Genomic DNA, 21,579 nt, shown 5'->3' with positions numbered 1-21,579 from the left:
CACTACCGTTTGTTGATTTTGCTTATTTAGATGTTGTTTACCCCTGTGTATGTAGAATTTTGCATGTTGATTAGGTGAAAATTAATAAATATTCACATAGATAAAGAGAGAGCGTTTGGTGTTTCATTGTGTGCAAAAAGTGATGTGTCAGTCAAAATAAGGTTCAAGTTCCACACGTTTCAGCAGAAACGGTCGATTAACCAGTGACATCTCCGGCAATAGTTATTAACTATTACGGAGTATTTAACGGTTGTAATTGTCAGAGGCGTCGAGCCACAATTACAACACCAGAAACCTCTCTGGTTTCGATTCGTAAATGAGGATTTATGGTTAAGAAATTGATTTTGTCAGATTATGATTTGTAATTATAATTATTGATCAAGATTATTCAATCAATAATCATACTCCCAACAGTGGCGTCCAGCAACGTGCAAATGGTCCAATATTCAGCAAACAAGTGGTCCAACAACAACATATTGTCCATTCAACACATATAAATGCTTTAATCTAAACCGTTCTATTGTAGCTCTGTTTAGGGTTTCTAGGTTGCTGGAAGGTGAGCCTCCACCAGCGTCTCAAACCTTTTGCAGCTTTGAAGAGCTTTTCTTCCAAGGGTGCCCAGTATTTGTCTCAGATCAATCTTGCCATCAATAATATCCAGCTTTTCTGTCCCTGCTAAAGGAAATCATGTTGGCACCACCCTGTTTCTTGGAAAAGATACTGCAAACTGCAAACAGGACTAGCTATATAGCTTTCTCTCAACAACGGCTTTCTTCTCGTCACTCTTCCATAAATGCAGGATTTGTACAGTGCACAACTAATCGCAGTCCTATGATCAAATTCTTCTACCTCAGCTGTGGATCTGTGCAGCACCTCCAAAGTTAACATAGACTTCTTGGTAGCTTTTCTGATTAATGCTCTTCTTGACTGGTCTGTCAGTTTAGGTGGACAAACATGTCTTCGTAGGTTTGCTGTTGACATACTGTTTCCATTTTTAGATAACGGATTGAGCTTTGTATTGTGCTCCCTGAAATTTTCAAATCTTGACCTGACCAGTGTGTTGTGTTCCTTCGTCTCCATGATGCTGTTTGTTTATTAATGTTTTCTAGCAAGGCTCTTAGGGCTTCACAGAACATCTGTATATTTATATAAAATACTTACATACAAGTGGACTCACGCAGGGACTTCTGAAGGCAGTTGCACCAGGCTATCTAAGCTGAGTGAATACAAATGCACCACACACTTTTCATTTTATTTCTAAGGAATTTTGAAGATTTTGCCGTATTTTACTTGCACATCACAATTACAAAAGACTTTGTGTTGCTCTGTTACATAAAATAAAAAAATACATTAAAGTTTTGTTGTTTTAACATAAAATACAAAAAATAAAATAAAATAACAAATACTCTTGCCAGGCATGACATGCAATTTACCATGTCAATGTTATGAATAAAAAGTCATGGTGATTGATTTTATTTCTCCTACGCATATGTCCGCATTGATAACTTCTGTTGTGGGTTGAAAATAAACAAAACAGTCCCATTTGTCAGAACATTAGCTAACTCACCATAGTGTATACATTAAGCTAATCTGCAACTTCAGCTTCTCTAAACATAAAATCATTGCATCACACAAAATAGTGCCCAATGCTGATATCAGTTTGTTGCAAAACATACCAAAATGACTCTCTGTCACACTTTTAAAATAGATAACAAAGTTTTTCAAAGTGCAGAATAAAATCTAATATACTAGTGTAAACAGTATGTTAGGATTGGTGTGTGACGCATAAGACATCTTTGCTCACCCTTTCCATGAAACATTCCCTGCATGTAATAAATCAGAGGAAAGACAGAGTATTTATGCATACTGTATATATGTAAGATCCTCAATCTCTGAACATTGCATAATGCAACTGTCAATCATGAATCTGCTCACACATAGTATTCCCCAGTTTAGACTGCTGCTTATGGAAAAATACTCTCACTTGCTGCACATACTACCAAAAATTTAAAAAAAAGTTTACTTAACCTCCTTTTACATGTCTAAAAGTACAGTTGGATGTCTAGCTCTGATTAAAAATATAAAATATGAAGTTTTAGTAACAGATGTCAGCCTAAATTTCAAGGTGTTTACATATCTAATCAATATGCATGAAGTCATTTAAGTTATTTCATAACATGCATCAACCTTAGTAGAGAAACCCTAAGCAAACAGCGCAGTATATAGATAGAAATGTGTTCATGCTGCAAAGTTGGCTGTAAATAGAGGGCTTTAACATAAAGCTTAAGCATGACTTCCTGTATTTGACTTAGCTGCAGCTGCAGCTGCAGACAGCCGTGTCTTTAAACATGCTGCGCAACATATTCAGCAGTAGCGCTGCTGTTTGCACAAAATGCGCAGAGACGATTATCTGTATAGGGGGGTAAACCACAGCCTTACAGCAACTCCCATAGCTTAACAGATACAAAAAAAAAAAAAAATCAATTAACTGTGAGTTAAACAAGCAACAAAAACGTTTTACTTTGGAAATCTGAAGTCAGAAGGGTTTGCAGAGAGAGTTAGGAAACTGAAGTCCGGTTCGTACTGAGTGAAGGCAAAACAACGGTGTGTTGTGGACATACCATGTGAGAGCACGGTCCCCTAGAGTTGAGTTTCCAGGAGTCTTGCTGCTGGTGTGGATTTCTCTGCTCTTCTTCTCACAATGCTTCCTCAAGCCTTTTCTTTATTTACGTTCAGTCTTTAGCAGGGCAGCACATATACATTACTGACTGGAAAGATGTTCCACCAGGTGAGCTGGAACAAACTGTTGTAGAAGAAGCGAAGCAGCGGCTTCTACAGCTGAGCCAATGTGGAGAGCGAGCCGAGCCGTCCCCCAAAGGCAGCAGGGGGGCAGGGCGACGCTGCTGAGTGGAAACTACCGCTGCTACTGCTCTGCAACATAAATTAAAACGGGCTATTACTGCCTTACAGCACGTTTCTGTCATACGGGATATTTTTAAATAAAAATCAGCGATTTGACAGGAGAAAAACTTTATGTTTAAAAAAGACTTAAATGTTTCAAAAAAATATATCCCCCCCCCCCCCCCCCAAATTTACGTCATTCCTATTTTCAAAAATGTCTTGCATAAATAACTTCGTTTTCTTTATTTATTTTTATTTACCAGCAATATAGGATGGTTTTTATCGTCTGGTAATGTAACCACCCTTCTGGCCCTTCCCCTCCTCCCAAAATCTTGGTATCACCCAATCTGCTATCTCTACCCAGCATTCATGGTTTGCTGTACTTTTGATGCTGTCTCTGGAGAGAGTGGTTTTTCTCTGAAAACAGAAATAGCGCAACAAAGCAGACAGACAACGATTTTTTACAGTTAGTCGACAACAACCCCATGTAAAAAGAGCAAGAGTCATAATGAGGTAAATATATATGTATTGTTAAGTTGGCTGATAATTTGTTGACTATGCTGCTCGCACACACCTGTAGGCTAGCTTTGAGATACAGTGGTATTCAGGTACATTGTTAGACCTATCACTTGGACCTCTAATTTCCCAAATCTCAGGAAAGAAAACATTTAAAAGTACATGTCTAAGATGCATTTAGCCCCAAAAATGACATCAGATTTGTTTCTATTTGTATTCCATATGATTACGGTCACACCTAACCTGACAATGTGTCAAAAGAAAAAGAATACAAAAAACATGGTTATTCTGGAGAAGTCCTCTAACAGGGCAACTATAGGGGAGGCAGCTCATTTCACAGCAGCCTTGGAGCCAACGGAAGCATGGGAGCCTGCTGGGTGTGTGCACACAGGAACAGGTGGAAGGTGAGAATGGGCTAATTGTAAGCTACAACTAATCACTTATTCACCCAGCAAGACATGAGGTGGATGTTCACTAATGAGGATCATCAGGGTCATGATGAGGAACAGAGAGCATAGGGACATTTACCTGAGCAACAGTTAAAGCTAAACGGCCTAGGTGTGATAGAAAACAGTAAGAACCTTCTCTGTGGGCTTCTAGCTGGATTTGCATCGTGATGTGATAAATATCTGGTCCTTTACTTCACTCCAAGTAAAAAAATTGAATGTCCTTTCGGTCACTTCATTGCATCTTATTCTTGCAGCCAGTCCTATAGTCTAGTTCTACATTTAGACAGAAAAAAGTGTTGCCTAATAAACCAGGAAAATATCACCTGGTGCCAGACCGACATAGTAGAAAGTGCAACAGTAAGCCTCCCTCTTCTCTTTTATATGTTCTGATCCTAAACATACAGCTCTGGGTTGTTTAAAGGTGCAGAATTAATAAGAAATAACACATAGCAATTAATTACTGGTGTACCATTAATTAGTAAACAGTTTTATTTTTTTTTAATACATGTAATATTAAATATTAAACCTATTAAACAAGGATACAATTTTACTCAATTTAATACATACATATCACTTTATGTTTACAGGTATTAATAACTGTAATATTAATACTGATAACAAGACAAAAGATGAAAGTCCTAGAAAGGGTGACGCTCTATGTTATTCTTTAAAAACCCGTATCAATACAGAAAGTGTTTAATTGTAAAGACTCACATGGTCAGTGGAGAAAAACAGACTGTTGTAAAATGTTTTATTTATAATTTTTGGCAGGTCAAATGAAAGTAGTTTCTACATAACTGGAACGACGAGCTGGAAAGATGGCAGTAAAACAGAACAGGTTCATGAAAGAAGGAGGACATTTAAAGAATCAATTTGAATCAAAGGTTTGGAAAGCTCTCGGCATTATTAAAATAAATAAATGTGTTTTTAGGATCCTACCATTTGACTAAGAGACTAACATTTATGAAAATAAACTTTATACCAATTTCCTTTTTTTTTTTAATGTAAGAAATTAAGACTAAGGAGCCTCGGGAGTTGAACAATTTTATGAGAGTAACATTTAAAAAGGTAATTTACATGACCTTTTGAGAAAAGAAGCACATTTTCACCCACAGTAAAAATAGTTTCTCTGAGTTTAAGAACAGTGTATCTCACACAGAATGAGCAAAATTTCAGATTAGGTTTTTTCAAGATATATTACAAAACGTGTCATTATATCGTCATACTCGTCGTACTCGTCGTCTTCCGCTTTATCCGGGACCGGGTCACGGGGGCAGCAGACTCAGCAGTGACGCCCAGACGTCCCTCTCCCCAGACACCTCCTCCAGCTCCTCCGGGGGGAGCCCAAGGCATTCCCAGGCCAGCCGAGAGACATAGTCCCTCCAGCGTGTCCTGGGCCTCCTCCCGGTGGGACGTGCCTAGAACACCTCCCGAGGAAGGCGTCCAGGAGGCATCCGGTATAGATGCCCGAGCCACCTCAACTGGCTCCTCTCGATGTGGAGGAGTAGCGGCTCTACTCCGAGCCCCTCCCGGATGGCCGAGCTCCTCACCCTATCTCTAAGGGAGTGCCCGGCCACCCTATGGAGGAAGCTCATTTTCGCCGCCACCCTTTTCCGGTCGAGAACCATGGCCTCGGACTTGGAGGAGCTGATCTTCATCCCAGCCGCTTCACACTCGGCTGCGAACCGCCCCAGTGCATGCTGTAGGTCTTGGCTAGAGGGGGCCAGCAGGACCACGTCATCTGCAAAAAGAAGAGACGAAATCCTCTGGTCCCCAAACCAGACCCCTTGGCTGCGTCTAGAAATCCTGTCCATAAAAGTTATGGACAGGACCGGTGACAAAGGGCAGCCCTGCCGGAGTCCAACATGCACCGGGAACAGGTCCGACTTAGTGCCGGCAATGCGGACCAAACTCCTGCTCCGCTCGTACAGGGACCGGATGGCCCCTAATAAAGGGCCCCCGATTCCATAGTCCTGGAGCACCCCCCACAGGGCATCACGAGGGACACAGTCGAATGCCTTTTCCAGGTCCACAAAACACATGTGAACCGGTTGGGCAAACTCCCATGAACCCTCGAGCACCTTGTAGAGGGTATAGAGCTGGTCCAGTGTTCCATGGCCAGGACGAAAACCACACTGCTCCTTCTGAAGCAGTTTCGACTATCGGCTGGACTCTCCTCTCCAATACCCTTGCATAGGCCTTACCATGGAGGCTGAGGAGTGTGATCCCCCTGTAGTTGGAACACACCCTCCGGTCCCCCTTCCCATGAAGGGGGACCACCACCCCAGTCTGCCAGTCCAGAGGCACTGTCCCCGACCGCCACGCAATGTCGAAGAGGCGTGTCAACCATGACAGCCCAACAACATCCAGACATTATATGTTTAAGTAAAAATGTTTTTCATCAATTCTGAACTCCAATTCTGAACTCCATCCTTCACTTCAGCTACTAGCAAAAAATAAAAATAAAACCAAATCAAATAAATGTAAACGTTCTTGGTTTGAATCACAATAATTTACATTCAGTAAAAACCCAGACAAGGCAGAGACCTAGTAAAACATGTCCTATGTTATTTTAACTTTAAATTACTTAGAAACTGGACTGATGTCTTATGAACATTAAACTCTTTACAGCCTGAACTAAAGTCCTCAATGTTTCAGCACCCCAAAAAACGCCCTGGTGGTACCTCAACTTTATAATTTCATTTGTTCTGTGATGGAGCTCTCAATTGGAATTACAGTACAGACCAAAGGTTTGGACACACCCTCTCATTCAAAGAGTTGTCTTTATTTTCATGACTATGAATATTGTTGCTTCACCCTGAAGGCATCAAAACTATGAATTAACACATGTGGAATTATATACTGAACAAAAAAGTGTGAAACAACTGAAAATATGTCTTATATTCTAGTTTCTTCAAAGTAGCCACCTTTTGCTTTGATTACTGCTACGCACACTCTTGGTATTCTGTTGACGAGCTTCAAGAGGTAGTCACCTGAAATGGTTTTCCAACAGTCTTGAAGGAGTTCCCAGAGATGCTTAGCACTTGTTGGCCCTTTTGCCTTCACTCCGCGGTCCAGCTCAACCCAAACCATCTCGATTGGGTTCAAGTCCGGTGACTGTGGAGGCCAGGTCATCTGGCGCAGCACCCCATCACTCTCCTTCTTGGTCAAATAGCCCTTACACAGCCTGGAGGTGTGTTTGGGGTCATTGTTCTGTTGAAAAATAAATGATGGTCCAACTAAACGCAAACCGGATGGAATAGCATGCTGCTGCAAGATGCTGTGGTAGCCATGCTGGTTCAGTATGCCTTCAATTTTGAATAAATCCCCAACAGTGTCACCAGCAAAGCACCCGCACACCATCACACCTCCTCCTCCATGCTTCACGGTGGGAACCAGGCATGTAGAGTCCATCCGTTCACCTTTTCTGCGCCGCACAAAGGCACGGTGGTTTAAACCAAAAATCTCAAACTTGGACTCATCAGACCAAAGCACAGATTTCCACTGGTCTAATGTCCATTCATTGTGTTCTTTAGCCCAAACAAGTCTCGTCTGCTTGTTGCCTGTCCTCAGCAGTGGTTTCCTAGCAGCTATTTTACCATGAAGGCCTGATTCACACAGTCTCCTCTTAATAGCCGTTCTCTAATCTGAGATGCTGTTAACCTGCGATTTCTGAGGCTGGTGACTCGGACGAATTTATTGTCCGCAGCAGAGGTGACTCTTGGTCTTCCTTTCCTAGGGCGGTCCTCATGTGAGCCAGTGTCTTTGTAGGCCTTGATGGTTTTTGCGACTGCACTTGGGGACACTTTCAAAGTTTTCCCAATGGTTCAGACTGACTCACCTTCATTTCTTAAAGTAATGGTGCCACTCGTTTTTCTTTACTTAGTTGCTTTTTTCTTGCCATAGTACAAATTCTAACAGTCTAATCTGTAGGACTATCAGCTGTGTACTGTATCCACCTCCTGCACAACTCAACTGATGGTCCCAACCCCATTTATAAGGCTTGAAATCCCACTTATTAAACCTGACAGGGCCTGTGAAGTGAAAACCATTTCAGGTGACTACCTCTTGAAGAATGCCATCAACAGAATGCCAAGAGTGTGCGGAGCAGTAATCAAAGCAAAAGGTGGCTACTTTGAAGAACCTAGAATATAAGACATATTTTCAGTTGTTTCACACGGTTTTGTTCAGTATATAATTCCACATGTGTTAATTCATAGTTTTGATGCCTTCAGTGTGAAGCTACAATATTCATAGTCATGAAAATAAAGACAACTCTTTGAATGAGAAGGTGTGTCCAAACTTTTGGTCTGTACTGTAATTCCAATTGAGAGCTCCATCACAGAACAAATGAAATTATAAAGTTGAGGTACCACCAGGGCGTTTTTAGGGTGCTGAAACATTGAGGACTTTAGTTCAGGCTGTAAAAAGTTTAATAAAGACAACTCTTTGAATGAGAAGGTGTGTCCAAACCTTTGGTCTGTACTGTATGTGGAACCATTTCCTCATTGAAATGAATTAAAATACAATTAATCTGTTCCAGACCCCTGAAACACCCCAATGAATGAATTTGAAGGTGCTCTAAAATGTACAAAGATTTGTCACTCTGTTAGAAAAAAAATTAAACAAAGTAAACTTTTATAAATTGTTAAACTGATGTGGGAAAAAGAGTAAACACAAAGAAAACAGGAAAGTTAATTAAATTACAGTAAAAGCTTGACCATGCATTTCTAATACAGGAACACCAAATTAGCCTGACTCTTTATACATGATTCAATACATGTAAATGATTCAATAAAAACATGAATAGGCAGAGAGCTTAACTCCCCCCAATGGTAGACCCAAAGTTATGCCCTTGGCCAGCGTTCTGTTTATTGCAAATGAACCATGAAAAAGAATTTAAATCTACCGAGACAAATACTAATTTAGTAAAACAATGAGTGGTGATAATTAATATTCTGTCTACAAAGACAGTCCTCGGAAGATTTAATCTATGCATGTGATTTCCTGTAGATTAAATACTTAGTTTTTAACTTGTAAAAATGTGCTGAAAACCTTTGATGGAAACATTTTTTATTTATTTCAGAATATTTTTCATTTTTTAAGAAATAATTTCTGGTAATTTCTATACACATAACATCATATGGCCCAATTGTTGCAATTTGACTTTGAGCATATCATTATTATGGTTGTTGTAAGTATTATTATTATTATTATTAGTAGCATTAGTATTAGTATTATTATTATTATAACCTTTTTTTAAGTTTTTTTTGCAGCACTAGTGGCCTTTATTTTTCCCAGTATTTTTTGACAGTAGATAGACAGGTAATGGGGACGGAGAGAGAGGGGAAGACATGCGGCAAATGTCGCTGGGGCCGGAACTCAAGCCCCGGACAGCCGCATCAAGGACTAAGGCCTATATGGGTTGTGCGCTTAACCCTCTACACCACCAGCGCTGTGCCCTTAATATAGCCTTTTAAGACAAAGTTTACACAGTGCTTCAGAAGATAAGAAAAAAAGAAACAGTATTATGATTAAAAACACCAAAAGCAAGGAGCTACTAAAAAACTACAATAAAAAAGAAATGTTGAAGAAAAAAACTGTGGTTGTACCTTTTTTTTCATTATTTTTGTGGCATTAGTGGTTTTTATTTTGTAAGTAGGTAGACAAGAAATAGAGAGAAGAGATGGAAAAGACATGATGCTGCACCACTGTGTCTGGGACTCGAACCAGGGGACAGATGTGTCAAGGGCTGAAGCCTCTATACATGGGTCGCGCGCTCCACCGCTGGTTGTACCTTCTTTAGCGCAACACAATCATTTTCCATTTCTGCACAAAAGTTTACATTTACAAGTTCCACATCACAAAATATAAACTGGAATGCCTCCTGAATTTACAATTCTAACAGTGAACGTCAGAGGCTCCAGAGCAGCTTCAAGCTCAAATTCAGTGTGGCTGCTGTGTGAATGGAACATAAGAAGAGTTGCACAAATAAACTTGTTTTCACTTTTGGTTGTCGGTATTTTATTAATCCATGCACTTGTGACTGTGCTCCTTTGGTGTTTGAATCCATAAATGCAAAGAAAACATTGTTGTGGTGTTGTGTTGCCCACATTGTTAGCCTGTTCATTTAGCAATATCAAATCCCTCTGGTTATTCAACCTGCAATGGAAACATGGTGAGGTTGGGTGTGACATCATCATCTGATCCAATTCAACTCGTATTGCAAATGGTACCCGGCTTTAAATCTAAAGGAAGTGGACATAACTTAAAGGTAAATCTCAGTAATGAGCCTTTTAGCTGTAAGGAAGGAATATTTATTATTACAGAATACAGTCAATGCTGTAACTATTTAAAAAAGCATCAAACTAGGATGGCCTTCTGATAATTAAGCAATGCTTGCCAAAATGATCTAAATTGGTTGTTAGTGTTGTGTTCTTTTGATCTCTGTAAATATTTCAACAAAAACAGTCAGTGGCTGTTTGTATTGTTGTTCTGCCAGAGTACTTAAGATTTTACCTCCAAACATGACTTAGTTGTGATACTGGATAACGTCTTTGCTTCTGTACTCTTTGTTTCAGCAAAGAGCCCTTATAGCATGATACAACCACCATTCCATCATCTTTCACTGCAGAAGGTTTTTTTTCCTTGCATGTTTTTTATGTTGCTGTGTGTTGGATGGGTGCAAAAACTTGTTATCACTCATGTAAAAACCTTGTGTTGCAAGGCACCTGCACTATGCCTTCCTCCCTGTGTGTGTGAGATCATTGTTATCTCTGTGTGAACCAGCCTCCTTTCCGTCTCACACACACACACCCTGTCTGAACTGTCTGTTGAACTGTGCATATAAATAAAGAGATAGGGTGTCGAAAACTTTGTAGTTTCACTGCAAAGTGGGCTACCCTTGTCACAAGTAACTCTGACTGTATCGTTCTTACCTCTGAGTTGACTAAATAATACCTAACATTTATTGGTCCTTCGAAGCCGGATTAATTCAATAACCTTATTTCTCTTTGCTTTAACAGTGACTCTGGGATCCGTGGGGGAAGCCTGACGTCGAGCGAAGCACCGCTGCACAGCCTCCTTTAGCCGGAGTGGCTGAAAGTCCCGGTGTGTGTGAATTCACACCTGGCCAGTGGGTTATTGCCTTCCTCTGCACGGGGTGACTCTCACAGGGTCCAAAGAGTCACCAAGAAGTCAACTCCGAGGTGAGACAGTTTTAAAATACAGTTCATAGGAAAAGTACTTAACAGTCGTTGGTAGTGCGTCGCCGGTAAGGACGCTGCATTCGAATGGTTTTATTCCACCGTGAAAGGAATAGTGACAAATTTGGTACAATCCCGCCGTGAAGGGGATTAAAGAAAACGACTGAGGATTATTCCCCTGTGAGGGAATAGAGTAAGCGCTATATAAATAAAAGAAGAAAAGTACTTAAAAGTCGTTGGTAGTGCGTCGCCGGTAAGGACGCTGCATTGGGATGGTTTTATTCCACCGTGAAAGGAATAGTGACAAATTAAGGTAGGGCCCCGCCAAGAAGGGGGCCAAATAAAACGACTAAGGGTTATTCCCCTGCGAGGGAATAGAATAAGCGCTATAAAAGTAAAAAAAACGGAGTAAATTGAGCTCATAAAATAACACCAAGTTAACTTAGAAAAATTACAAGGTACCTGAAACTAACTGTGTGACTGTGTTGTGTGTGTATGGAGGACTAAGCATTTTAATAGAATCATAGCAGGATTCTGCTAGTCCTGTGTTTTCTTTTGCCCAGATTAAAACTACGTACTGGTGACTTTGGAGATTCAGGTCGGATTTCATTCCAGAAAATTAACACCGCTGCGAATTAGTTGCAGTAGAAGGGCGTGTTAATGTCCTCTCCATAAGTCTCATGCCAGTGACCTTTTATCTGGGACATTTATACTATAATTAAACTAACATAAAACATAATGGGGAAGAAACAAAGTAAACTAATTGACTTAGAAGGGGAGGTAAAGTTTATGGAGAACTATGTAAAAGGAGCAGGTATGATCTGTCATAGATGGAATAAAAAATAAAAAACATGGGTTTTTGGGCAAATTAGATACAAAGGATGTCTTAAAATTACAAGGGGATCTAAAATTAGCAATAATGAAAACTAAAAGAGAAAAATAACAAAGAACAATGGGGGAAGAACAGAGAAAAAGCTCTGATTTAACAGAAATATGTGCACGATGGCATAAAAATACGGATTTTCAGGTAACTTAATTATCACTGAAATCCTAAAACTACACGGGGATCTTAAACTGGAGATTATGCATTCAAAAGATTCAAGAGACAATAAAAAACCTTGCCAGGTTATAATTTCAAAGGGGACTTTTCAGTCCCTGAGTGCACACAGTTGATAAACAGATTAAAACAAAAAGATGAATTAAAAAAACAACAATAAGAGCAGCTTTTAACTGACATAGCCATAATACTGATGCTTTAAGAAAAGCACAGAAAAAAAACTTTCAGCTTAACTGAAAACAAATAAAGGGGGGCGGACTGCCACCCATCCCAGGTTAGAATACCAAGGTAGCCCCAAATTATAAAGACTAAGAGGTGGTTTTAGAGGACGTGGTAAAAGAAGTTAAAAGAGGAGGTGACAATGTGGACAACATGGAAACTATCCAACTCGACAACCCAGTGAACAATGACTAGAGTTGTTAAAGAAGTAATCTGAGAGTAAAGGATTTTGTAGGCAAGCATTAGTGAGAAACAGGTGCTTTAAAAATCATTCTATGGTGTTATACTACTAACAATATCATGATAAAATGCAAAAGATTCATTTTACAGGGAAATAATTCCATATTTGGCTCAGATTGTGTGCATTCTTGATTTTTCCTCTTTGAGAGAAGTTAAATTTCAGCTCTGTGAAACGACCTTGACAAAGAGATGCAGCTGCCTGAAAACAAAGATAAAACTAAGCCTGTCTCTGCTGAAAGGTCTGAAAAAAAAAATTGTAACTCTACCCTGCATGTGTCAAACTCAAGGTCCGCGGGCCAAAACCGGACCTCAGAAGTTTAGTGATTCTCTAGAAGTAGAGCCTTTTAATATGGTGATTGTGTGCTTGAATGTTATTTTGTCAATCAATAAGCAGTTTTGTCTACATTCTGCCACAATCTGCCTTTTGAAAATGTTTTGAATCTTGCTCTTTATGTATAAAAAAAAAAAGAAAGAAAAGAAAAATTGGCTAAAGTCTGCAGACACAAAATGAACCTGGATTGACGCTCTAACTAAGTTTATTTAATCTGAGATCTTCTCCAAATGCAACAGTATATGTCAGTCTACATGAGATACTAACAACTTCACCTACTGGTATAATATAAAGATCTGATTGAATATGTGAAACAAACAATGATGAAAGTTTTTCAACAGGTGATGCTCATCCAGGAGGAAGACAGTGTTCCTAGGAAATGCAGCTCATTCATTAACAATCAATTTTTCTCCTATAGGTGGAAGTTTTGCTGACTAATCATAGGCTGGATCTATGAAACATTATGTGCACAGAACAAATGACCAAGGTTCTGACTGACTTATGAACCTCACTGACCTGACAATGATAACATGACACCCAACAGATAACACCTTTAAGGTGGACCCACTAAGACCACCTTATTGATTCTTGGTGAATAAAAAAAAAAAAAGAATTGAAGCGTTCAAAACAGACCTTGTGGAAACAAAAGGGGTTATGAGGAAACAATGTGCATTTTAAGAATAATAGAAGTCAAATTATGTTCAAATCTTTGCAAATAAAAATTACTCTGACAGAGAAATAAGTAAGTAGTGTGTGAATGTGTGTGAATGGGAATGACTGATTTCATTGTAATGCATCTTTGAGGGACCTTAAAAGCGCTAATAAAGGTCTGATGTTCTGATGATCTTTGCCAAATTTATATCTTAATAAGGTTTCCAGAATCTTTTTCGAAAAATCATATAAAGATGGCAAAGGTTCTACCTGTATTGAAAATACTGATAACCATAGGAAAGTTCATAGATCTGTCTTCAATTTTTCACAATTCTTGTACAAACAGGTTATTTAAACTTTCATGTGGCCAAATGTCTGTGTTTGACTTTCCGTTTTTGTGAAATAAATGTCTGTTTCATGTTATGTAAAAATTAGAGTCCTCAACATTACCATAATAATATTAGGTCAGTTCTCTATGGTAAAACAAAAAGATTTTAACAGATGTTTAGACTTTTTCCAGTCAGGTTCAAAATGATTGAATTAGACTCAAACTTAACATAAGATGAAATTAACCTTAACAGAATTATTGGACTGGACTGAAATAGATAAAACTTTAGTTAATTGAAACAAACTTTAGTTACTTGAACTAAATACAAAGCTGACTGAAACTGTATGTTGTATCTATAAAACTGTGTAAAACAAACTAAGATTATAAGATATAATATGCCCTTCATTTTTTGTGTTCATCAGTGAGTGAGTTTTTATTTTTATTCTTAATAAGAACTAAACCAAGCATTATTTATAATAATAGCAACTACCAAAAATAGTGATCTCATTTTGAAATGTAATAAGGACTTACTTTATAAAATATGATAAAAAAGAATAATAAGAATTTGGAAAAACAGAGGCTTTAAACCTCTGCAGGAACAGCACTGACACTGTCAAAAGTGGATCCTAATACAGGAATCTGGAAGCTCATTCTGGCGTGGATAGTCAAAGTCCATCCAAGGACACATTTAGATGAGGCAGAGGGACAAATACAGGGCTTAGCTGAGAGCAAAGAGAGCAACATGCATCCTGCCCTAGCTGCTGTCCCACCTGAACTGTGGTCCCAATCATCAACTGATGTAGGGCTTATAAAGGGGTTCCCACCATACAAGGTTAAACTAATATCTGAAAAAAGGCTATCAGTCCGCCAATACCCCTTAAAGCCAGAAGCTGAAGAAGGTACTAAGCCAGTAATACAAGATATGTTGAAGTCAGAAATATTAAGAGAAGCACCTGACGCTACATGCAAGGCATATCACACTGACATCGCTATTATTATCACAGCCAAACATAACTCTAAAAAGATGTGCTCTTTAAAGCCAAGTACTCTAATACCTACTGCAGAAGATGGAAAACCACATTCTTATAAAGCAAAAGTTGAAGAAGACACAAAACACAGACAAGACATTTCTCAAACCCTTATACCAGATTCATGTGTTGTGTTTGTAGATGGCTCAGCATCTAAAGATGAATATGGAAAGAATAGAGTTGGTTATGCAGTAACAACCATCGATAGGATAATAGAAGCTAAATCTCTACCCAATACATGCTCAGCCCAAACAGCAGAATTATATGCTGTAGTAAGAGCATGTGAATTACATGAGGGACAAATACTTACTATATACACAGACAGCCAATACGTTTTCGGATCAGTACATCACCATGCTAAGATTTGGCAAAATAGAGGTTTTAAAACATCATCAGGGACAGAACTAACTCATTTCAACCTATTAAAGAGAAAATGTCAGATCTGCTATTTATAGACACAGACGTACTGAAAGACGCCCAACAGTCAGCACCCAAGACAGAAATAAAGGCCTGGCTAAAGAGAGGAGCACAGAGAAAAGATGACATCTATCAGATAGAAGATAAACCAATCCTCCCAAAAAAGTTATACAACACAGCGGCTACAGTGACACATTGGGAAGACCCATGTGTCAAGGGGGGAATATGTCACATCTGGTAAAGCATTAATGCTACACTATAAATATTTCTGACTATGCAAATCATTTTTGCAGATCATGCATAATTTGTTTCAAACACGGGGGAATAAATATTGCCTAGTTGTAATAGATGAACCTAGTGACACATTTCTTCCCCACATATGGTATCCCACAGATTATAAGGTCAGATAATGGAACTCATTTTGTAAATAAATTAATAGAACTAAGTTCTAATGCATTAGAGTTTCAGTTAAAGATTAAGGAAAACAATGGAAGAAACAGGGAGGCCATGGCCCGAATGCCTATCCCTGGTTAAATTATGGATGAGAATAACTCCAAATCAAACTGGTCTTGCTCCATTTGCCACCTACTGTACATCATTGTATAACTCCACCCACTATATTCTGAGTCTGAGATCACGTGACACCAAGTTGCTGATGTAAATTTGTATTCTCAAAGAAATAGTACATGGCAGACCGTTTTCTCTGCCCTCTGACATGAATGAAATAGAGAAAGCACAACAGGAACCTTCATTAGCTGAGTGGATGAATAAAATGTTGCAGACAAAAGAAGAACAAATGTCCAGTGGTCTGCCGATAATCTCTGCTCCTATCCCACAGAATGAGGCCTGGAGACCTGGTCCTGATTAAGACACTCCACCGGAAGGATTGGAGCACTCCTTGGTGGAAAGGGCCGTTTCAAATACTCCTGACAACGCCCACAGTTCTGCTCTCTGTAACATGTGGACAGGACTGATAAGCCTGAGCTTAATTCTGGTAGCAGGACTCTTTCTCTATCTAAAGCAGGATCCACAGGAGGTGATACCGAACCAGAAGAGATGGACATCAGACGGGACCCATCTCAGAACACTGACGGAAGAACATGACGCATATCCATTCCTACAGAATTTCTGGTATTGTTCATGGTGGCATATGCAACACTGAACCAGGTAGAAATGCACGAAAATGAAGGGGACGATTATGATGACATGTTGTAAATAAATCACATCAAAAGCCTGAGTGTACTCATACATTGTATTTCATAAAATGACCTTACAGCAGAAAATCGAAAGAAGTTGTTGCTTAAGTGAAATGAGAAAAAGTACAATGATGACATAAACAGGGCAGATTTTTTAATTCTTTTATTTTTATGATTTCAAGTATTATTCTTTTATTTTTATGATTTCAAGTATTATTATTATTCTTTTATTTTTATGATTTCAAGTATTATTCTTTTATTTTTATGATTTCAAGTATTATTCTTTTATTTTTATGATTTCAAGTATTAATCAACATTTAACTTTTAATGGTCGCCGAGGGCGGCGGGGCCGTATGAGTATTTCCCACAAAATATAATCTGTTTACCGTCCGTGGGTTTTCGCTCATACAAAGTATTTTTCTTACTCGTTTTTATATTAAATGTTTTTACTTGTGATAAAAGGAGGGACTGTTGGATGGGTGCAAAAACTTGTTATCACTCATGTAAAAACCTTGGGTTGCAAGGCACCTGCACTATGCCTTCCTCCCTGTGTGTGTGAGATCATTGTTATCTCTGTGTGAACCAGCCTCCTTTCCGTCTCACACACACACACCCTGTCTGAACTGTCTGTTGAACTGTGCATATAAATAAAGAGATAGGGTGTTGAAAACTTTGTAGTTTCACTGCAAAGTGGGCTACCCTTGTCACAAGTAACTCTGACTGTATCGTTCTTACCTCTGAGTTGACTAAATAATACCTAACACTGTGTAAAAGCTGAATGCTTTGCATTTCCAAAAGTGTTTTACTTTCATTTCCTTCCATCTGAGGCTTCTCAGGTTGCAGAATCTGCTCTCATTTCATGGATGGACGTTGGTGAAGTCATGCACACTTTCAGGCTCATAGCAAATGCTTCTCAATAATATAAAGCAACAAGGATAGAGATGTAGGAGATATTAGAGATGGAGAGATCCTGTTTAAGTTTTAATGTAAGGGTTACAAAGTAATTCCTGACCAGATCCCAGAATCTGAAGCAAGGGTTTTGGAGAACTCCACTCCTCCCCTATGCCAAATACTGTAGTGTTAGGGCATATTTATCAAGATTGCAAGAGTCCTCCAAGAAGTATATTAGGGGCATAACCAAGTGCTCAGGCTTAAGTCTTAAAACAGGTGAACAAGCACAAATGTTCTCCCACAAACATCAGTGAGAATGAATTTTCAGCCCATTTCATGGTTAAAAAAGAAAATATCGCATATAATTAATCTCAATGTCTACATAGAAGTACTACTTCAGGTTCATTGTTGGTTCTTAAAGAGAATCTTAAAAGTCTTATCCTAATTTACACTAAAATGTTAAGCAGAGCTGTTGCCCAATTAGGGCAGTGTTTTAGAAGCAATATGTTTCTTTACCATTGTTTTCCGCTCCTTTTTAAAATGCTCTTCTTAATCTTGTAAACTAGTCAGAGAAACTGCACTGCTAAATATTTCAAAGGACCTTACATATATAGATCAGAACAAATGTTTATTATTGTTGGATCTTAATGCAGCTTTTGATACTCTTGACCACACCATCCTATCCATTGGGTGGCGTCATCAGCTGCCATGGTTTGGTTGTGAAGGACCTAAATGCTGAGATAGACTGAGGTAACAGAGTAACCCTAGCCCCCGTACTGGTGGAAGAAATTACATTTTTTTTCTACTTTCATTACTGAAGGTTCCCTTAGTTAAACATAAACATGTTTGGTATCCAAAAAAATGATTATTTTAACAGAGTTTGTAATTTCTGAGAAAAACTAAGAGGTTGATAAAAAAATAAGGAGAACCTACGGGAGACAAAATCACAGGGAAAACAGGCCATGTGACACAAGCAGTGTAATGGAAGAATCCAGCAATGAGTGGAAGAATGGAGAACAGCATTAAATATAGGTGAGTTAAGCAGGCAGTTAGGAACAGCTGTGTAAGAGAGCAAACAGGCATAGTAAGGGGGCTAATTAACACAGATAAAACTAAACTAGACTAAAAGGAAACTACAAACCACAGAGAAGAGCCTAGCCCTGAATACACAGAGGACAGAACACAAGAAATAAACTAAGAAAATAAAACACCAAGAAATTAACAAAGTAAGAGACCATAATGACAATAATAAAGAACTTAAAAGGGATCAGAAATACAGACAAGCCAAAACCCAAACACCAAAGAATCATGACATTAGGAGACTTACCATTAATTTTCATAGCTACGTTGACCACACACAGCTCTATATTGCAGTCTCCTTTATGCTCTTTCTAATTGTATTTTAGATATTAAGTCATAAATGGGACAGAATTGTTGAAGAAAAATTGTATTTTCTAAAGAAAGAGAACGAGGATAACCATTCAATCAGCTTTATTAATTTAGCCTTATAAGGGAGACAGGTCTTTCAGCATCATACGTGTTACTGAGCAGAGCCGAGACCAAATCTGATGAGACAACGACTGAGACCTCCTTATATCAGCTTAGCAAAAAACCCTTGTGGCCTGGCACCCCCTGTAGGAAGAGCAGAGGTGAGAATCAACCTAACTTTCACGAAGACATCTCGACTGCTCTGTGATAAACATTCCCCTTTAGCTTGTAAATGCAGTGGGGATGGCCAACAGGAGGGAGCAGAAAGGAAGGTGGAAGCCACTGTCAGTTCAGACTTGGTCCTCACCTCAGAAGGACAAAAGCAATTTAAATTATTTCATTACAGAATTTCATTCAGCTAAATCTGGACAAAACTGAAGTTTTAGTTATTGGCACAGACAAACAGAGAGAAACTCACAGCCCAACTTCTAACACTGTCAATAAATGTTATGATTTGTGGGTGTTTTGGGATTCTTATTATTGTTATTATTATTATTCTTGATAGGTTTTGAATCATGCTTCTGTTATTTTCCTGGTCATGCTATAGTTTTTGTCTTCTAGTTCATGTTTTGTCAAGTTAGGTTTTTTGGATCTGGTTATGCTTTAGTTTCATGGTTTACTAGTTGTGTTTAAGTTTGTATTCAAGAGTCTCTGTTTTGCTCCAGCCACGTTTTGTTCTCTCCTGTCTTCAATCATCTTCATTCGGTTCACCTGCACCTAGCATTCAGTCTCCTCGTTTCACCTGGTTCTTGCACCATATATACACATCTGTCCTGTTCATTCCTCATGGAAACATTTTGGTTCTGTTAGGTATTATTTAATCAACTCAGAGGTAAGGAACGACACAGAGTCAGATGTACTTGCAGCAAGGATAGCTCACACTTTGCAGTGCAAATCTACAAAGTGTTGGCACCCCTCTTTCTTTATTTATACATGCTGGTTCACACACAGTTCAACAAACATTCAGGGTGTGTGTGTATGTGGGCTCAGAAAGATTAGGGTTCATTTGTCTTGATTATAAACAAACAGAGGAAGTGGGAAGTGGAGACCTGGTGAATAGCCCCCAGATGCTGCTAATAAAAGCATAACTCATTCTTGTCCCCATCTCCCTTCCTGTGACTTGCAAAGAGGGAAAGGGACTTAGAGCAGACATGAGTGATAAACAATACCAAAGATTTCAAACCCTACCAGTCCCCCTTGTTTATCACGAATAAGTCATGATTAAATACATGTAAAAGAAAACACTCTGCGTGAGCACAAACCCACGGACGGAAAGCAGATTATATTGTGGGAAACACTCACACGGTTCCTTCGCCCTAGGCAACCACCAATCATGGCAGAGTGAAACAATATAATAAAACAAAGAAAACAAAATGTAATAAAAAATAAAAGAATTAAAACAAGCCTTGTTCATATCATTATTGCACTTTTTCTCATTTAACTTAAACAGCAACGTCTTTCAATTTTCTGCTATAAGGTCATTTTATGAAGTACAATTATGAATACACTCAGGCATTGAAGATATATTCATTTGCAACATGTCATCATAGTCATCTGTTTTGTTTTTTTTTGGGTCCAGTGTCCATCTTGTCCATCTCTTCTCGTGTGATGTTGCATCCTGTGGATCCTGCCTTAAACAGAGAAAGAGCCCTGCTACCAGGATTAAGCTCAGGCTTATCAGTCCTGTCCACACGTTACAAAAAGCCATGCTAAAATGGGCACAGGTCAGTTGTTTTCTTTGCCGGTTTGAGATGTTGGGCCATATGGGTTTCCAACCCCTCTGTACCCGGTCTTTCCCCTGTTACCCCGTCAGTTGGTTTGGCTCCTATAACGGCAATATTAGCTTACAGTGGCTCTTGTGGATCCAGGATGGTCTCTCTGCGATTTTCAGAGCTGTCGGTGTGGTCAGGAGAACACGATATGGCCCTTTCCAGCAGGGGGTGCTCCAGTCCTTTCTGTGGAATGTCTTTGCCATAGATTGCAAGGGTTGTACAATGGCTGCATAGTCTGGTAGCCATTCTCTGCAAAAGTTACACAGTCCCAGAAAGGACATCATTTGTTGTTTAGTTCATGGTTTTGGGGCTTCCTGTATGGCTGTTTTTCTACTACTTAGGAGGGAATGGCCATGCTGTGATAACATATGTCCCAAATAAATCACTTTCTCCTTGCAAAACTGCAGTTTATCCCTAGAGGCTTTGTGCCCCGTCTGGTGGAGATGTTTCAGAACTGTTATGGTAGCTTCCTCACAGTGTTGTTGAGTGTCTGAAGCTATAAGAATATCATCTACATACAACAGGACTTGGCTATGTTCAGGCACCTCACAGGTGCTCATAGAGTATCTTAAGGCTTGTGTATATACATGTGGGCTTTCACTGAAGCCTTGTGGTAGTCTGGTGTAAGTGTATTTTTTCCCTTTAAACTGAAAACCAAATAAATGCTGTGACTCTTCATGCAGTGGTACTGTAAAAAAAGCATTGCTAAGATCTACCACTGAGAAATATTTTTTATCTGGAGTTAATGAATGCAGTAATGTATGTGGATTCGGGACGTTTGGAGCCATATGTTCCACAATTTTATTTATTGGTCTAAGATCCTGGACCATCCTCCACGTTCCTGTGCTGGCTTTCTGTACTGGAAAGATAGGTGTGTTACATGTAGCATC

General features: G+C 39.1%; 1 protein-coding gene across 1 annotated transcript in view; it reads right to left on the bottom strand.

Moving 5' to 3' along the window:
* LOC124863969 (sodium-dependent neutral amino acid transporter B(0)AT2-like) overlaps nucleotides 1-2,880 on the bottom strand; it is a 33,210-nt gene extending 30,330 nt beyond the window's left edge. Inside the window, exon 1 of the mRNA XM_047358562.1 lies at nucleotides 2,622-2,880. Coding sequence (XP_047214518.1) covers nucleotides 2,622-2,624 — 3 coding nt within the window. The 5' untranslated portion in view covers nucleotides 2,625-2,880. The remainder of the gene's footprint in view (nucleotides 1-2,621) is intronic.
* Between the last annotated feature and the right edge of the window lie 18,699 nt (nucleotides 2,881-21,579).

Source organism: Girardinichthys multiradiatus, chromosome Y (assembly GCF_021462225.1).
Source record: "Girardinichthys multiradiatus isolate DD_20200921_A chromosome Y, DD_fGirMul_XY1, whole genome shotgun sequence".
NCBI lineage: Eukaryota > Metazoa > Chordata > Actinopteri > Cyprinodontiformes > Goodeidae > Girardinichthys > Girardinichthys multiradiatus.
This window is presented reverse-complemented; position numbering and strand designations above follow the sequence as displayed.